This window comes from Caloenas nicobarica, chromosome 2 (genome assembly GCF_036013445.1).
Source record: "Caloenas nicobarica isolate bCalNic1 chromosome 2, bCalNic1.hap1, whole genome shotgun sequence".
Classification (NCBI taxonomy): domain Eukaryota; kingdom Metazoa; phylum Chordata; class Aves; order Columbiformes; family Columbidae; genus Caloenas; species Caloenas nicobarica.
Window position 1 is genome coordinate 60,392,624 of NC_088246.1, and position 16,465 is coordinate 60,409,088.

Consider the following 16,465-nt stretch of genomic DNA (forward strand, 5'->3'; position numbering starts at 1 on the left):
TTGTTTTGGTTTTTTTTTTTCAGGGTGGGGGAGGTTACTGCTGCTGGTGGCAGCGTTTCCTCCTGCTGGAAGATGATGAATACATAAGGAGAGAGGCTCTGAGCCTGCTTCTCTGCTGCGGGAGTGTCTCTCCCTCCCTCTCCCTGCCTCTCCCTGCTCCTATGTGAGTGTGTGTTTGGCTCCCCGGCTGTGTGTGCGTGTACACTGTGTATATATATCTGAGCTGGGAGGTTATTGCAAGCTTCTTTCAGCTGTGCTGCTCTGTGCAGGAAGAAGGGCTCAGCTGCATAGAATCAACAGCAGCATTAGCAGCACCAACAGCTTTTTCCGCCTTTCTCCCTTCCCTTCATCTCCATCGCCTTTTCCCTTCCTCCCCTCACGTCTTTTTGGGTATGCTTTTTTAATTTTTCTTTTTCTTTTCTACAATTCTTTTTTTTTTCTTTCCCTTCGTCTGTGAAGGAGGCACAGACACACACACACAAACACAGAGAAATAAGGGAAAGAAAAGTACCTGGACTTATCCTGCTGCTGCAAACCCAGAGACAGCAGACGAAGACGGGGGTTGGCTTCTACCCCAAGGTAAAGCCCTGCCCCTTTTACCTCCTCGCCACCTCCTCCGAGAAAGAAGGAGAGAGAGAGAAGGGGCCAAAGTGGAGAAAAGCAGGTCTTCTGCAGCTGGCATTTGGAGTACAGGGAGCCAGGAAGTGAAGGATGGTTGTGGTTACCCGAGCTGGCTGCAGGGCAGCTCTCTTCCTCTGGATTTTCAGCAGCATTAGCTGCAGAGCCAGGACTGCTCTGCCTGCATCTCGTAAGTACCCTTTTCAAAGGAGCATGCACAATTTCAACTCTGCAATAAGCCAGAGGGGAATTCCCACAATTCTGGGAGGTATTTTTTTTTTCTCTGCTGGTGAATCTCGTGTTTGATTTTCCTTGTATTTGTATGTGTATGTGTTCACTGAGGTTTGCTGCCGTTCGCAATGCTCCCCATCAGACCTTCCTTAGTGTAGATGATTTCAGTGGTAGCTGGTATGGAAAGTTGAAAGACCTCCTCTATTATTTGGTCTTGGTTCTGCAATGGAGTCAGAGGGGGAAAGGAATCAGACAGAAGCTGTTCAAAGTTTGGGCGTGGGTTTTGGTTGGTTGTTTGGTTTGGTTTGTTTTTTTTCTCACCTTCCTCAGAAGGTATGCAATTTGCATTTGGAAGTACTTCACTTCCACAGTTGTGTAAGGGAGAAGAGATATGAGCATTTTCCATAACTAGTGTTTTATCAAGCGGCAGAAAGAGGAAATTTTATCTCATTTGGAGGAAAGAATCATGGTGAGTTGATGAGAGGGAACTGAGCCAGGACAGCTTTTCTGGAGAGTGAAGTTTTGCTTCCCATAATAAAATGAACAAAGGCATTTTAGAGGAGACCAGCGATTGCCCCCCTAGGGAGGCAGAAATAGTGGAGAAATGATCAAGCGTCTGCTGAAATGTTGAACTTCAGACTGGAGGAGTGCAGAGCACCTATGCAGGACTCAATTCTGCTATCAGTGTAAAAATGACAGCATACTCATTGATTTCAATGGGTGTTAGATCAAATCTTTAACATTGCACTGAGCTGTAGTTTCCAGCAAAACATTTGCAGGTAGATGTCAGTGTTAAGTGTTTGTTGTTTCTCTTCAAACTGTGTAAAGCATTTGCCATTTGCAAAGTATTTTTGAAATGCATACTGAAATGAAGCAGTGCATTTTTATAGAATCATCAAAAATAGACATTGCTATTGACTTCCTCTGCTATTTATAGAGGAAAGAAATGTCCTGAGATGTTACAGATTGTGTATGTGAATGGGGGGTGATTTACTGACCAAGCAGGGAATTGTCTTAATGTAATGTGCATACTGCATAGAAATCTATATATCATTATATTTATTTGTTTCCTTGGGGAAGGAATGAACAATGCAATTATTAGGGAACTGGAGCACTGCTATACTTTCTCAGTGTGTTTCTATCTGTTATCATCTGATATCTATTAAAACAAACAAACAAACATAACCAACCAAATAAAAATCCCCCCATATAAACAATGTTATTGTTCCAGGATTTGCTTACACTTAGATATTTTTTTGTATGTAAACAGAAAATGTACAGGTGTCTGTGTTGTATCAAGGTTTCAGAGGCCATAGGACGTTCAGTTATTTTTCTAACTTTAATTTAGGAGGAATATTGATCCTGAGGTTTACTGCTCTGTTTTGACTAGCTGACTAATTTTTCTTCTGAATATTATTTCTTCATGATCATCAGTCAGGCTTTGCATAACAGGAATATACAGTGGAAAAAAAAAATTATGTGTTCTCAGGAAAATAAAGGTCCCTATACTCCTTTTCCACAACAGGATTTTTGAGGTTTTTGTTTGTTTGGTTTTTGTCATTCAGTAACTAATGGCCATAGCTTAACTTGAAAATTGCTTAAAGTGTGTTGTCTGATTACTCAACAAAAAATCTTTAACTTTTGAAAGAAGTTATTTTAGAAGTTAATGGTTGTACTAACATTACTATAACCAGAAATTCCACAAATAAAGGATAATTTTAAATACAATTTACTTATATACATTTCCATCTTTACAATTTTTTTCAGATATTCAAAGATTTTTTCATATTAATTCATCTTCCAAGATGAAGGGTATAGCATTTCATTTCTGACTCACTTCTGAAAGTGCAGTGGAGCTAGTTTTGTCTACTGGAAACAGAAATATAGCTAGGAGTACACGTCAGCCTTAATATTACAAAAGGAGTGTTCACATTGCAGTACATGCTTGAAATTCTTGTAAAGATGTACGGATGCCTGGGAAGTGGTACCACAGTAGGAACTCAAGTGCTGTGTCACAGTATTTTGGTGCACCACTTAACTGGTTATCCTGTTGCATGCTTTGGTACACAAACTGGTCACTGTGCTGTATTTTCTGGGCGTGTTTGTCAATTTGTATGAAACTGATTGTGAATGGCATTGGGGGGTTTTGCTCTCATTTGACAAGAAAATGTAGGTTTGTTGGTTTGTTTGTTTGTTTTCTTGTCAGTTGATTTTGAACATCATATTGGGAATACTTCTGAAAGGATTAAAAATTGTGTGGAATGTGACTTCGATGTAAAACTTTTTTTTGGACGATTTTTGTTTGTTTGTTTGTTTCTATTGCTACTTTATATTTTGGATTTGAAGTAATTAACAACAGCAAATTTATTCCTCACAGTATATTTTAGGAAGTGTGCAAGACTAATGATGTACAGTAAATTGCGAATCCCTATATATGAGCTTGCTGTTCAATATTTTCTTACAGTCTGCTTGTGCTGACATAGAAAAACATTCAGTTTTTGGAAATAATAGAATTAGATGTCACTTATGTGCAGATATTGCATCTCAAATGTTTGTTTACTTTGCAAGTTCAGTAAATCTATCTCTGTCATTAAAATGATGTCTCTCAGTAATACTGATTCAGAAGTGATCATGTTGAAAGCTTCAAATCTCATTCAGTTTTATGTCAAGATGATGTGGGTATTGAAAGCCCATCTTGTAGTACAATAAACATACACTGTGATACAGTATCACACACACTAATACTCAGATCTTACTGTAAATTTTATTCATAGTCATATTTTCATACTTTAGCAATAAATTATTCATAATCCTGCCTTTTTCTTTTTTTTTAATAAACATGGAGGGATCAAAACACTCTTAACTTCTGGAATCGAGGCTAATGAACAACTCAACCAGGAGAGGTCATCACAAGATAAAAAGTAACACAGAAAATACAAATTTAGTATTTTATAGTCTTTTACATGGCTTAAAGATGGAATGATAAGAAAGACTATGGGTAGACTAACTTTCATTTGCATTCTTATTAAAAAAAACCCATACAAAGCAGTGACCTTGTCTTTTTAATGAGAATGTTAAAGGGATTAATCATAGGATCATCTGGTTCTCTATGAAAGCAAGTAATTTAAAAAGACACTGTTTTTCACAGGTAGATTTTATTTTTGGTTGTGTTCGTTTATGTGCAATGCAAACCTCACCAGTACAGAACTATTAAAACTTGTAGTTCTGATACTTTTCATGCTTTTGCAGTAGACCCCATACCACTGTCGATGTTGAAGTTTAACCTCATTTTACAATAATTGATGCAGAAATCAAATGAGAGGCAGGTATAATAAATCATTAAGATTTCTGTATAAGCAAAAATATGAATCTCTTAGCTTTGACTGCATGGCACCCAGCTTGGATAAGTGAGAAAAGTATTAAAAAATGTAATGTACCTTTTGAAAGAGCAAGGCATTGTACAAGACACTTCTTTTCAGGAGTTCTGGACTATATAGAATTAAATGGTCCATCCTTCCAGTTCATGGTGCTCGAATGCTGGGTATGGGGATGTCATATTAGACCCACATTTGGGAATAATTCTCTTCCAGATAATTTTTCAGTCACAATGGTGTTGTGTGAAATCTGGTCAATTCCAGTTGCGTTTCTGTTATATCTAATTAACTTTTCTTAGTTTAGGTCGTTTTGTCTGGATATGAACTCAGAGATCCCTCAGAATTTAGTTTCAAGTATACCAAAACATTTTCATTTAGGCTTAATGTTTAATCATTTTTCTTAACATCGGGTGTCAAAGCAGTTACAAATGTACTAAGCTTTTAAACTGAGTGCCTAAGTTTCCTTTAAGACTATAGGATTTCATAACCTTAAACATAAGATTTTTTTTTTCTTCTAGAACACCTCGTATAAATTTGACCAAAATTTACATTCATCATTATATGATAGTACTGATATTTAAGGTGCTATACATCACTATATAATGGAATTAACATTTAACAAGCAAACAACAGTTTCTTAACTAGTTATTATTTAAAAACATTGAACTGAGTTACACAGGGTGACTTTTTAAATGAATATGCTTTTCCTAGAACAATACTTTACCTTACATGTGAATGAAATAGTAGCAAATAGTCTGCTGGTGACAGTAACTGGAGCCTGCATTGGTGGTCGAAAGCCAAAGCTTCAAAGAGTTTTAACTTCTGTGTATGCAACATTGCACATAGCCTGATTGCAGACCTTTGTCTATGTACAGATAGTCTGATTCAAAGTTTGATGTGGTCAGTGGGCATTTAATCAATTGCAAATATCAATGAATTAATGTTTTACAAACTGGTTTTTTTTCTTGGTTAATTTTTGGTTTGCTTGTGGTTTTAGTTCATTTATTTTTTTTTAAACTCTAGTGCAATAATATAGAGTGAGACACAAAAAGTGCTTCAGTAAGTGGTCCAGTCTGCAAGAAAGTTTGAAAGTGAAGTTAAAGACTGTGAACTGAACTTGTCTCTGTGAACACCAGCTGTTTCTTTCACAAGGAGACGAGGAATATTCTATGACTATATCAATTTTTTACTCAGGTACTTTTAACACATTTGAAATATTATTTCAGTAGATGCAGTATTGACAGGAAGTTCTTTACATATGGTATATTAATCACACATTAGAAACCGTAACTCTGTGTGGATAATTCACATTAACATAGATCTGTGACAGACTGCAGGTTTAACTTCAGCTTCGATCTGTAAATTTTATAAAGCATCAGATCTCGTGTCCAATGTTTAGTAATTATATCAATATTTAAGACTTTGTAATACTCTTAATGCTTGGGGTAGTAATAAACTATGGGGGTCTTCTACATTTTCTACATATGCAGAAGCTGATCTTCCTCTGGGCAATTTGACTCGTAGGTTAACATAAGATAACTAGTTAAATCTTGAGGTGTGGCACCACCCATGTCTATTTCTTAAATATCAATCACGCTTCATCTTACAAAGTACATGCACTTGCAAATGTTTTTCAGTTGCTTCAGCTAGAAAGTGTTAGAGAAGCAACATCAGTCTTCCTCATCAAATGAAACTCTGAGTGCTTTTTTCATTTTGTTAGTCTTCAAAATTTAAAGAATAAATTTAGAATTGTAGCAGTGTTTAGAAAGAGGTAATTTGATGAGGACATGATTTCCAAAATCCACATGAACATGGGATCCTTCTTTGAAAGATCAGGAAGATCTGCAAGACAAAAAGTAGTGGGGTAGTTTGACTCTTCTACTGAAGGAAATAGAAGCTGGGCCACTAATTTTGAGAACTGTGTGGTTATGTTTTTTGTCAGTGAGAAGTTCATGACGGTCTATCAGTATAAGATCTAGAAATGATTAAAAGCTTCTTCAGACTTCAGCATTTGAGAAAAGATGGATTTTATCTGTATCACACTTTGCTTATTCAGCTACTTTATTGGCATTGCATAGGAAGATAATCTGAGACCACTAGCTAATTGCAGAACATGTTAAATCTCTAAATTTGGTAGTGAAGGAAATTGCGGTAATCAGTAATCGATTCTTTTGAGCTATTTGCAGTTCCAACTTTGAAGATAACATAGATATAATAAAAGCATTCCCAAGACCGATGTTTGATGTTTACAAAGAATTCGGGCATATCTAGGTTTTATAGCTCTGCAGTTTTACAATGTCAAGACCTTTCCTGCCTGAGAAATTGTCTCAATATTCATGCACTGCTGTAGTAGCTGGTCATTTCTTATTTGTTCCTTAAGCTTGAACAACTGATAATTTAGAGCAGAAAAGGATATTGACATTCACATTTGCCTCTTTCCTCTGCCCAGAAAAGTCTAGAGAATTTGGCTTTATTATACAATTTCCTATAGAGGTAGTTCATTCAGACATTTAAACTGAGTGGTCATGCTAAGCCCACTGAGGGACTGAAAGATTTATTTACACTTACAGTTCATAAATTGATGTTAATATTTATCAACATTTGAAATATGTATCAATTTTTTTTCAGCTGTGTATGCAGTCCAAAAAAATGTTTTAAATAAATCAGTGAATAAGATCCACTCAACATACCTAGGAAGTTCATTTCCAGTTTTGCGTTTGTATCAATAAAACTCAGGTTAGGTTACAACTTTAAATGCATAAATAAAATAAGCAGCTAAAAATACTTTATAGTAGCCAGGAAGCATCTGAACTGTTTAGGCAAAGGACCTTCAACCCCATTGTCACGTCCTGCCCAGAGGTATGAGTAGGGGAGAGAGGTGATTCAGGTTCGTGGGTCCCCTTGGTAACCAGTATATGCAATACTTAAGGTCTGTAAACAAGAAAAGCAACACCTTTTATTTTGCAGCTTGGCCCAATTAGTAGATGATTCGGCGGCAGAAAGATTTATGTTACTTAAGCTTAATTGGTGAACGGTTTAACAGCAAAAGGATTTACATAAAGGAGTTTGTGGCACATGTGGGGTTGTAAGCCTTATGTTATTATACTATTCACAGAAGGAGAGGCAAAGAAATAGGGATTTGTAGTCTGGGAGTGCAGCGTCCTGAGGTGTCTGGTTTGGTTCCTGCGACGAGACTGGTGGGCAGAGTGGTCTTCAGGGTGGTGGGCTCCCTGCCAGTGCTGGTATAGGTGAGCCTTTTTATAGCCTTCTGTGTTGCATGCTTGCGTAATTTTTGGTCTTTTGCGGAGATGTTACTGTGGAAGAAAGAAAAGTCTGGGGGTGATTGCAAAAGATAGACAAGTTTCGGGCCATCTTGAAGGGTCTCGGCTTTTCCCTTTGTGTTATGCTGGACCTATCAGAAGATGGAGCTACATGCCCTCCGGCATGTCCCCCGCCTCCTACTGCCAGCCAGCCGGCTTTTGTCTGTGGCTTGTTAGCTTGTCCTTGGTATGTAAATCGCAATTCACCTTATCCTGAGTGTCCCATCTCCTGCTACTATGCCACGATGTTTGAAGCATGATTCTTTTCAGTCTTCGACAACGTCCCATCTCCCGCTCAGTCTTTTACTATGTCCCATCTCCTGCAGCTGGAGGAACTGGTTTTGCCACAGTGTTTGAGGCATCATTCTTTTCAGTCTCTGACACCCACAAATGAATGTGATATTTTAGAATGAACATTTATTGTTTCTTTAGAATGTTTAAAGTCCAAGTTTAAAGAGAAAGTAACATTTTCGTGTAGAAATGTAATGACCCATTTAGATATCTGCATAAATAGAATATAAACATTCTGTTTGCTTTTGTAAAACTGCTATTTCATTGACTATTTTGTAACCTTTGCTCAGGGAAATGGACCGTGCACATGTTACATTTCTCTATACCTTTTCTGTTTCTACATACGTAGGAATTATCTGCCTGATAACCATTTTTTGCATCGAATCTAGAAGTGTGCCACAATACATTTTCTTCATCACCTAAATGGGGATAAAGCCTTGACTGTGTCTCTGCTCAATCACCTTTTATACTTACACTGATATTTATTGTGAAGCCAATGAAAACACGGAATTTAGAGGGAAGGATTATACAAGACCAGCAGATGAGCTGAGGAGACTGCAAGGGTCCATTTCCATAAAGGGTAGCAGAAAATCTGTGATGGAAAGTTTGCTGAAAAGGAAGGCTTACTGCCATAACTAATGGAAGCTTAAAAGTAGATGGGCCTAATGCAATGGGATACAACACAGCAGGCAAGGGAATTCCAATGTATTTTAGGTTTTCATGTCTTATGTACTGGATTTAAATGTCATTAGTGCAAAATTTTTGAAACACAGTCTGAAATGCCATTAAATTCAGATATAGCTTCATTCCCATTTACATTTACGGGAACAGTAGCAAGACTATGGTTGGGGAAAAACCCTGTGTATTAAAACCAAAGCAATAAACAAGCAACCAAAAAACTTTTACACCCTGTTGTACCCTGTATTCAAACACAGATGCCTTACTAAGATTTCTAGACTCTGCCCAGATTGTCAATGACACATAGAAAGGCCTTGTACATGCTCTTTTCTTTTCTTCAAATTTTGATAAAAATTCAAATAACTTTAAAAAGATAAGGAAAAATTAAAAATAAAGAAAATAAATGAATTTTAAAAGACAATTACAAATTATGATTAATGACCTCCCACCATTGTCCTGGACCATGAAGAAAAAAGGGGGAAGCTAGTGCTGAAGAGAGGCTGTCTCCTATACAACGACAGTAGCATATTTTTTTTCTGCTGAGGAATGGAGTTAGAGGGATCAGCTTGCCCTGTCCGCAGAATTAGCATTACATTAGAAGAGTGAGCTTCTGTGAGAAATTGGTCAGAAGCAAATCCCGCACAGGGCAGGCTCTGCTGGCCTCATGCTCCCAAGCTTCAGCAAGCTGTACTATGTAACATGCTTTCCTTTGGTTTCACATCAAAAAATTATGCTACTGGGCATACTGTCAATTATATGACGAATGTCCTACCTGCTTCTTCCCTACTATAACCATACTGCTAGAAATGATAATGGAATTCCTTATAGATAAGAGATGCTATTCCTTATAGATAAGACATGGTATCCATTACAGTTCCAACCTTCTTCCAAAAACATACACCAACAAACCACACACTCATTTGCTTCTGCTCTTAATTTAATTGCCATTTCTCACATACCTCCTTTCTAATTTTATTAATCATCTTACTCTCTGCTCTCTGACCTCACCCCACCCTTACCTCCAGCAATAAACTGACTTACTGACTTCTCTTAGATTTTCATTGATTCATCACCATATTGAGTAATTTGCTGAGCCTGAATCTAAAGGAGATTGTCTTCACTGATTCCTGATTAATTCATCCAGATGTGAAAGCTAGGTACACAGGTAATAATTCAGTTGAAATTCCTTCACCGCTTAATTGCTGTGCCATAATCCTGGCATGTTAAATCAGATAATCAGTTATTATGAATGCAGTTAGGATTCATTTTTTTCCAAAATCAATTATTAGAATATCATTATAAGGAATGCTTTTATTAAGTCTGTTTATAATTATGCATAAAATGTACTTTCAGACTTTAGATCAGTACAGTGCATATGTATTATAGATATGGAAAAAACTTGCATCAAAGGAATGCTGTGAGTGAATCATGGTCTCAAACCTTCATATTCATAGCTTATAAGGCCGAAAAGGATCACTGAACCGAGCTATAGTGACATGGTAGGTTGTGTTACTACCTTCATCTGCTTTACACATCATAGAATCCACAAACCACAGAATGGATTGGGTTGGAGGGACCTGTAAAGGTCATCTAGTCCAACCCCACTGCTATGGGGAGGGACATCTTCCACTAGATCAGGTTGTTCAAAGCCCCATCCAACTTGATCTTGAACAATTCAAGGGATGAGGCATCCACAAATTCTATGGACAACCTGTTCCAGAATTTCTTCCTTCTGTCTAATTTAAATCTAGCCTCTTTTAGTTTAAAACTATTACCCCTGTCCTATCACCACATGCCCTTGTAAAAACGTTTCTCCATCTTTCTTGTACGCCCCATTTAAGTTTGGAAAGGCCATGATAAGGACTTCCCAGAGCCTTCTCTTCTCCAAGATAAACAAAATGAATGCTCTCAGCCTTATTTTTATGGAAAGCAAGAAGCCCTCTGACCATTTTTGTGGCCTTCCTCTGGACCTGCTCTAACAGGTCCATGTCTCTCTTGCGCTGGGAGCCCCAGACCTGGACACAGTGTTCCAAGTGAGGTCTCACCAGAGCAGAGTAAAGGAGGAGAATCACCTTGCTGGACCTGCTGGCCACACTTATTTTTATGTGGCCCAGGATACAACTGGCCTTTTGGACTGCAAGTGCACACGGGTGGCTCATACCTAGTTTTTCATCTGCTAATATCCCCAAGTATTTCTCTGCAGGGCTGTTCTCAATCCATTCATCACCCAGGCCATATTGCTACTGGGGTTTGCCTTGACCCAGGTGTAGGACTTTACACTTGGACTTGAACTTCATGAGGTCCTCAGAGGCTCAGTCTTTCAGCCTGTCCAGGTCCTTCTGGATGGTGTTCCTTCTCTCAGATGTATCAACTGCACCACTCAGCTTGTTGTAATTCACAAACTTACTAAGGATGCACTCAACCCTACTGTCTATGCCATTAATAAAGATATTTCACAGTACCTGTCCCAATACAGACTCCTGAGGGACACCACTCATCTGTTTGGACATTGAGCCGTTGACTACAACTCTGGGCATAACTATCCAGCCAATACTTATCCAGCTAGCAGCCCATCCATCGAACCCATATCTCTCCAATTTAGAGACAAGAGTGTTGTGTGAGACGGTGTCAATGACCTCACAGAAGTCCAGGTAGATGACATCAGTAGCTCTTCCCTTGTTCACCAGTGCAGTCACACCATTATAGAAGGCCACCAGATTAGTCAGATATGATTTGCCCTCAGTGAAACCTTGTTGGCTTTCTCTAATCACCTCTGTGTCATCCATATACTTTGACATAGCTTCCAGGAGAATCTGTTCCATGATCTTCCCCATCTCAGAGGTGAGAGCGACAAATTGGTAGTTCTCAGGGAATTCATCTTCACACTTTTTAAAAATGGGTGTGGTGTTTTCCTTTTCCCAGTCACGGGGGACTTTGCTTGACTGTCATGACTTTTCAAATGTGATGGAGAGCATCTTAGTAACTACATCTCCCAGTTCCCTTGGATGCACCTTGTCAGGTCCCATGAACTTGTATATGTTTATGGTCCTCAGATGGTCTGGAACCTGATCTTCTCCTGCAATGAGTGGAACTTCATCCCCTGAGTCCCCACCTTGAAATTCAGAGGCTTGAGAGATGTGGGAAATGCAATGGCCAGCGAAAACCTGAGGAAAAAGGTTTTTGAGTACCTCAGGTTTCTCCATGTCAGTTTTCACCAGATCACAGAATGTTAGGGAGGTACAGTTTCTTTTTCTTTTCTGACTAACCTACCTGTCAAGCTTTTGACGCATTTCCTCCCAGCATTGACTGTCTCAGTCTTGAACTGTGTTCTTTATCATTTACTGACTGATATCAGTTTTTGACCTTACACATGGCCATATTTAAATGCCTGATGTTTCCTTCTACCAGCTGACCTAGCTGTCCCAAGCTCGTCACATGTGTAAATTTCAATTTCATGTCATCTTCAGCTTCAAAGAGTATGCATTTTTCTGCAGTTCAAATAATAAAAATGTTAAATAACCAAGGGCTGAAAAATCAGATTTCCACTGATTCTTACTAGAAACCACTAATTTCCTTTGTTACTGTTACATTTTGAAATATTTAGTCTGTCACGTGTATAATAATTTTGTATCTTGGTTAAAATAGTGTATACTCCCAGTCAAATGCCTTCAGAATTTGAAAAGCATAATATTACAGTGTATGCAGAAACAGATATAAATGTATATATATGCAAATTTTATAGGATCCAAATTTGTCATCTCAGAAAAAATTTAAAAAACATCTTCAAAACTTCAGGATATTTTGTCAAGATCTATTTTTTGTAAACCCATGTTGATATACACTAATTACATTTACCTTCTTTAAATTTTTATTAATCAGGTTCTCTTATTTTTTCTAGTAGCATTGTCAGTTGGAGCAGCTTGTAATTATGCAGGTTATCTTCTTCAGTATCAGTACACCATACATTCTTTCAGTCTTTTGGAATTTCCTCAGTGTTCCAAGGGTTACAGAAAATGGGCAATAACAATGCTCAGAGATCTTCTCAGATATGGGTTATTCTGCTGGTGTAAAACTGTCTAGCCTTGTTAGCTTCTGTTTAACGTCTTCCTCGGTTTTTATTAGAATGTAAATTGTTTTGTTGCCACTCTGGGATCTGGCTATGCAGTCTTGTTTGTTTATCTAACATTGCATGTTTTTGACTTTCTACGTGATTGGCAATTTTACCACTTGTATGTAGCAGTTTTTGGCAGGGTTCCTTTTGATTCTCTTCTCCTCTCTCACCTCTTTTTTTTTTAAACTACTTTTTTGTTGTTTTCTCTTTGTTTTTTATTTCCCTTATGCTTTCTATGCATAGATAAATTAAGCTGTGTATCCTTTTGCTTATGTTTTTTAAAATATTTGTTAGACTCTGATTTACAGAATCACAAGACAGTTAAGGTTGTAAGGTGTTGCTGGAGGTCATCTTGCCTTGCTCAAGTAGGGTCACCTAGAGCAGGCTGTTCGGGACCATGTCCAGAGGGCTTTTGAATATCTCCAGGAAGAGACTCCACAACCTCCCTGGGCAACCTGTGCTAATGCTTGGTCAGCCTCAAAGTGAAGAATTTTTCCATGATATTCAAATGGAACCTCCTGTGTTTCAGTGTGCGCTCACTGTCTGACAGGTTCGTGTCAACCCATTCTCCAGCCTGTTGAGGTTCCTTTGGATGGCAGAACGACTATCTGCCATCATTAGCAAAGATGTTGAGCAGGACAGGATCCAGTACTGACCCCAAGGGTACGCTGCTCCAGCAAGGCTTCATACCACTCTCTGGGCACAGCCTTTCAGCCATTTTTTAATTCACCTCATTGTCTTCTCATGCAGCCCATACTTCATCAACTTTTCTATGGAGATCTTATGAGATACAGTGTCAAAGACCTTACCAAAGTCCAGGTAGATAGTATCCACTGCTTTCTTCTCATGTACCAGGCCAGTCATTTCATCGTAGATTTTGTCGAGTTGATCAAGCATGACATCCCCTTGGTGGAGCCATACTGTTTACTCCTGATGATTTTTTGTCCTTAGTGTACCTGGAAATGGTTTCCAGAATTAGCCATTCCACCACCTTCCCAGGGATCGAGGTGAAGCCAACCATCCTATAATTTTCTGAGTCCTCCTTCTTGCCCTTCTTGAAGACAGGAGTAATGTTTGCTTTCCTCCAGGCCCCAGGCAGCTCTCTCTATCACTGTGTGTATTGCCAAGCATTTGCTAAAGTGTTTTTAAAAAATTCCCATTCACAGTCAAGTTTTTCTGTTTCAATTCTCAAATTCTGAAAAGGTCTAGCTACTACTACTAGTAAATCTACTTAATAATGGATTTATACCTCCATTTATACCTCCATCAAGGAGGTTTAAAACACATACTAGAAGCACGTACACAGAAATCCATTATTTAGAAAAATATCTAGAAGACTAATAAGAATCCTATTCAAGGTCAAATTCAGTAGGTCATCTATATTCAACTAAGCGTTTAAACAAGTGTTTTAAAATAAATCCCTGAAGACATCCAAACATTCCTGAAAAGTCTTTGAGGATGATAGATGTTTTATTAAATTCTTGGTTGAAATGGGACAAGCATATACATAAACATATATGAGAATCAAAGACTAAAAATTACTATTTGGCTACAATTCTTGTTATTGAATGATAGTGTGATTGAAGCGTCTGTTCACAATATCGTTGGTGTTAATGACCCTAAATTTCCGATATAAATTTATCATTATTAGAAGTTTTCGTTCTGGGCTATAAATTAAAATATTACATGTCTATGAATTATGTGTTAAAACATTTTAGTTAAAAATATTTATTTTTGCTAGCCTAGAAATAGTTGTACCTAATTTAAAAAAAATAAGTTAGTGTCTTTGAAAGGGAGTTTCTGAAATGTTCAAGCAAAGAATCTTTCCATGTACATGTGCATACAGATAATAAGGTTGTTTGGCTGTGTTTTGATATATTGTTGGTAACAGATATAATGAGGTTGCCTCGAACTTCCTCTTGAGGAGATGGCAGAATCTTGCAGGAATTTACCTAAAATTTTTGCTAAATTTTGAGACTTCACATGCAATTCCATCTGGGAAAAGAGACAAGGTATATTACTTCAGGCAGGGACAGTTTACTTAACAAGTCCTTGAAGGTTGATTTAATTTGGCAAAAGGGCAATAAAATCAGAATCTGGAAAATAAAGGCATGCAATACATGTTTCTCATCCAATGATGAATTTGGGACATAGTGTGATATTTGCAATGTGTTTAATGTTAGTAATTTTAAAATACCCCGAGTTAACTGAATGTAGGGAGTATATTCAGGCCCTGTCTTACACACGCAGATTTTCATGGGGGAATAGTTGTTGTGCAAAGATCCAAGTGTCTTTCAAATTCTTCCACTGAGCCTGGTCCACAGTTTCATTATTCTGCTCTGTCAGATCTTCAGATCAAAGGTGAGGTTACTTAGTAACATACATAGTGGATATTTGATAATGTTAAATTCAAATGCATTTAGAGTCAGTCAGGCATGTAGGAAACAAGGTTTTCTGTGTTTGGGATCTGCTGTATATAGGAGGAAGAAAAGAACTTTATAGCATCGTTTGTCTAAGCAAAAAGCCTTCTGTGAATTTGAAATTGCAGAAGGGGTATGTGAGGACTCAGTGTCCTGGCAACAGTTCTAGGGGTAAGGTCTAGTGAGGCTATGGTAAAGTCTAGCATGGTGCTTGTGTTGGGGACTATATGACAGCTATTTGTTGACATCTGGAATGTGATGTGAAAGGCTGCTTCTCACTGCAATGGAAAATAGAAACCTCAGGATACTGCTGCTAGAGGCAACTCGGTGCAGTGTCTGTATGAAAGTGTCTCATCACTGCAGGAGAACAGTCCAATCTACACAGAATGAAATATGACATAAGGTTGTTACACTCCAATGACTTAACTAGATGGGCCAATGTACCAGACCATTGTTTTTATACTATAGGAATGTTATGCTCTTGGTTTTTTTTGTATAACTAGATACGTGCATAAGTTTTGTTATCAAAACCTTTTTATACATCCTACTTTCTCTCATACTAGTGTACAGCACCAGTAATTACACTGAATTCCAGCAAAGTTCCATTGGAGCTTTTCAGTGTATCAGAGATGAGAATTTAGCACAGTTTAATTAGAGATTTCTCAGCTGTATTCCAGACACCAGCTATTTATCTCCAGTATGTCTTTGAAATTAATCTCTGAAGTTTTTCATATAAAACTATTTGTGATTAAAAAAATAGTTCTTACAGCTGAAAGACTAGAAGTTGTCTAAGCTTTTCTTGGTAATTTAAACTCTTAATATTTAACCATGCCAAGACATTTAATTGAATGACAGTTGTTAGATCTTTCGGCAGGAAATATTTAAAATACTGTGAAATATTTTAGCACCTAATTTATATCAGTAATCTTCGCTTTGAGGATTAGTATCGATCACAAAGTTATTTTCTGTGACCATATGACATAGTTTTGTGGCTAATGCCAAAGGTCGGTGCACTTCATTTTTGTTATCTTCAGAAAGCTTTACTGAGCTTTCTGGCAGCTTCCCCTGTAACTGTCGTATTTAACTGAAATTCATATATATATATATATATATATATAACTTTATATATATATATGAACTGTTTGGAGTAGCAGGAAGGTATTACCAGAGACTGAAGCTTTCATTAAGAGAAGCTTCATGAAGCAAACCTTTTTTTCTGTTAATAAAGAAGACAGATCAAGCTAATATGGAAATGTTGACAAGTTACTGGCAAACTATCACAAAAAAACTGGTGTAGACTTGTGTAGATAATGAGCTACAGTTCTTTTTTAAAGTGTAGCATTTATAAAGCACAGCATAGTTTAGCAAAATATTAAAAAAAAGCTCTTATTGCACAGTGGAATATATTAATAAAGGCTGTCC

General features: G+C 37.6%; 1 protein-coding gene across 1 annotated transcript in view; it reads left to right on the forward strand.

Moving 5' to 3' along the window:
- Positions 1-540: 540 nt before the first annotated feature.
- The window catches only part of CNTNAP2 (contactin associated protein 2), a 1,184,740-nt gene continuing 1,168,815 nt past the window's right edge, over positions 541-16,465 (forward strand). The window contains exon 1 of the mRNA XM_065627584.1: positions 541-808. Within this exon, the coding sequence (XP_065483656.1) occupies positions 712-808 (97 nt within the window). The 5' untranslated portion in view covers positions 541-711. The remainder of the gene's footprint in view (positions 809-16,465) is intronic.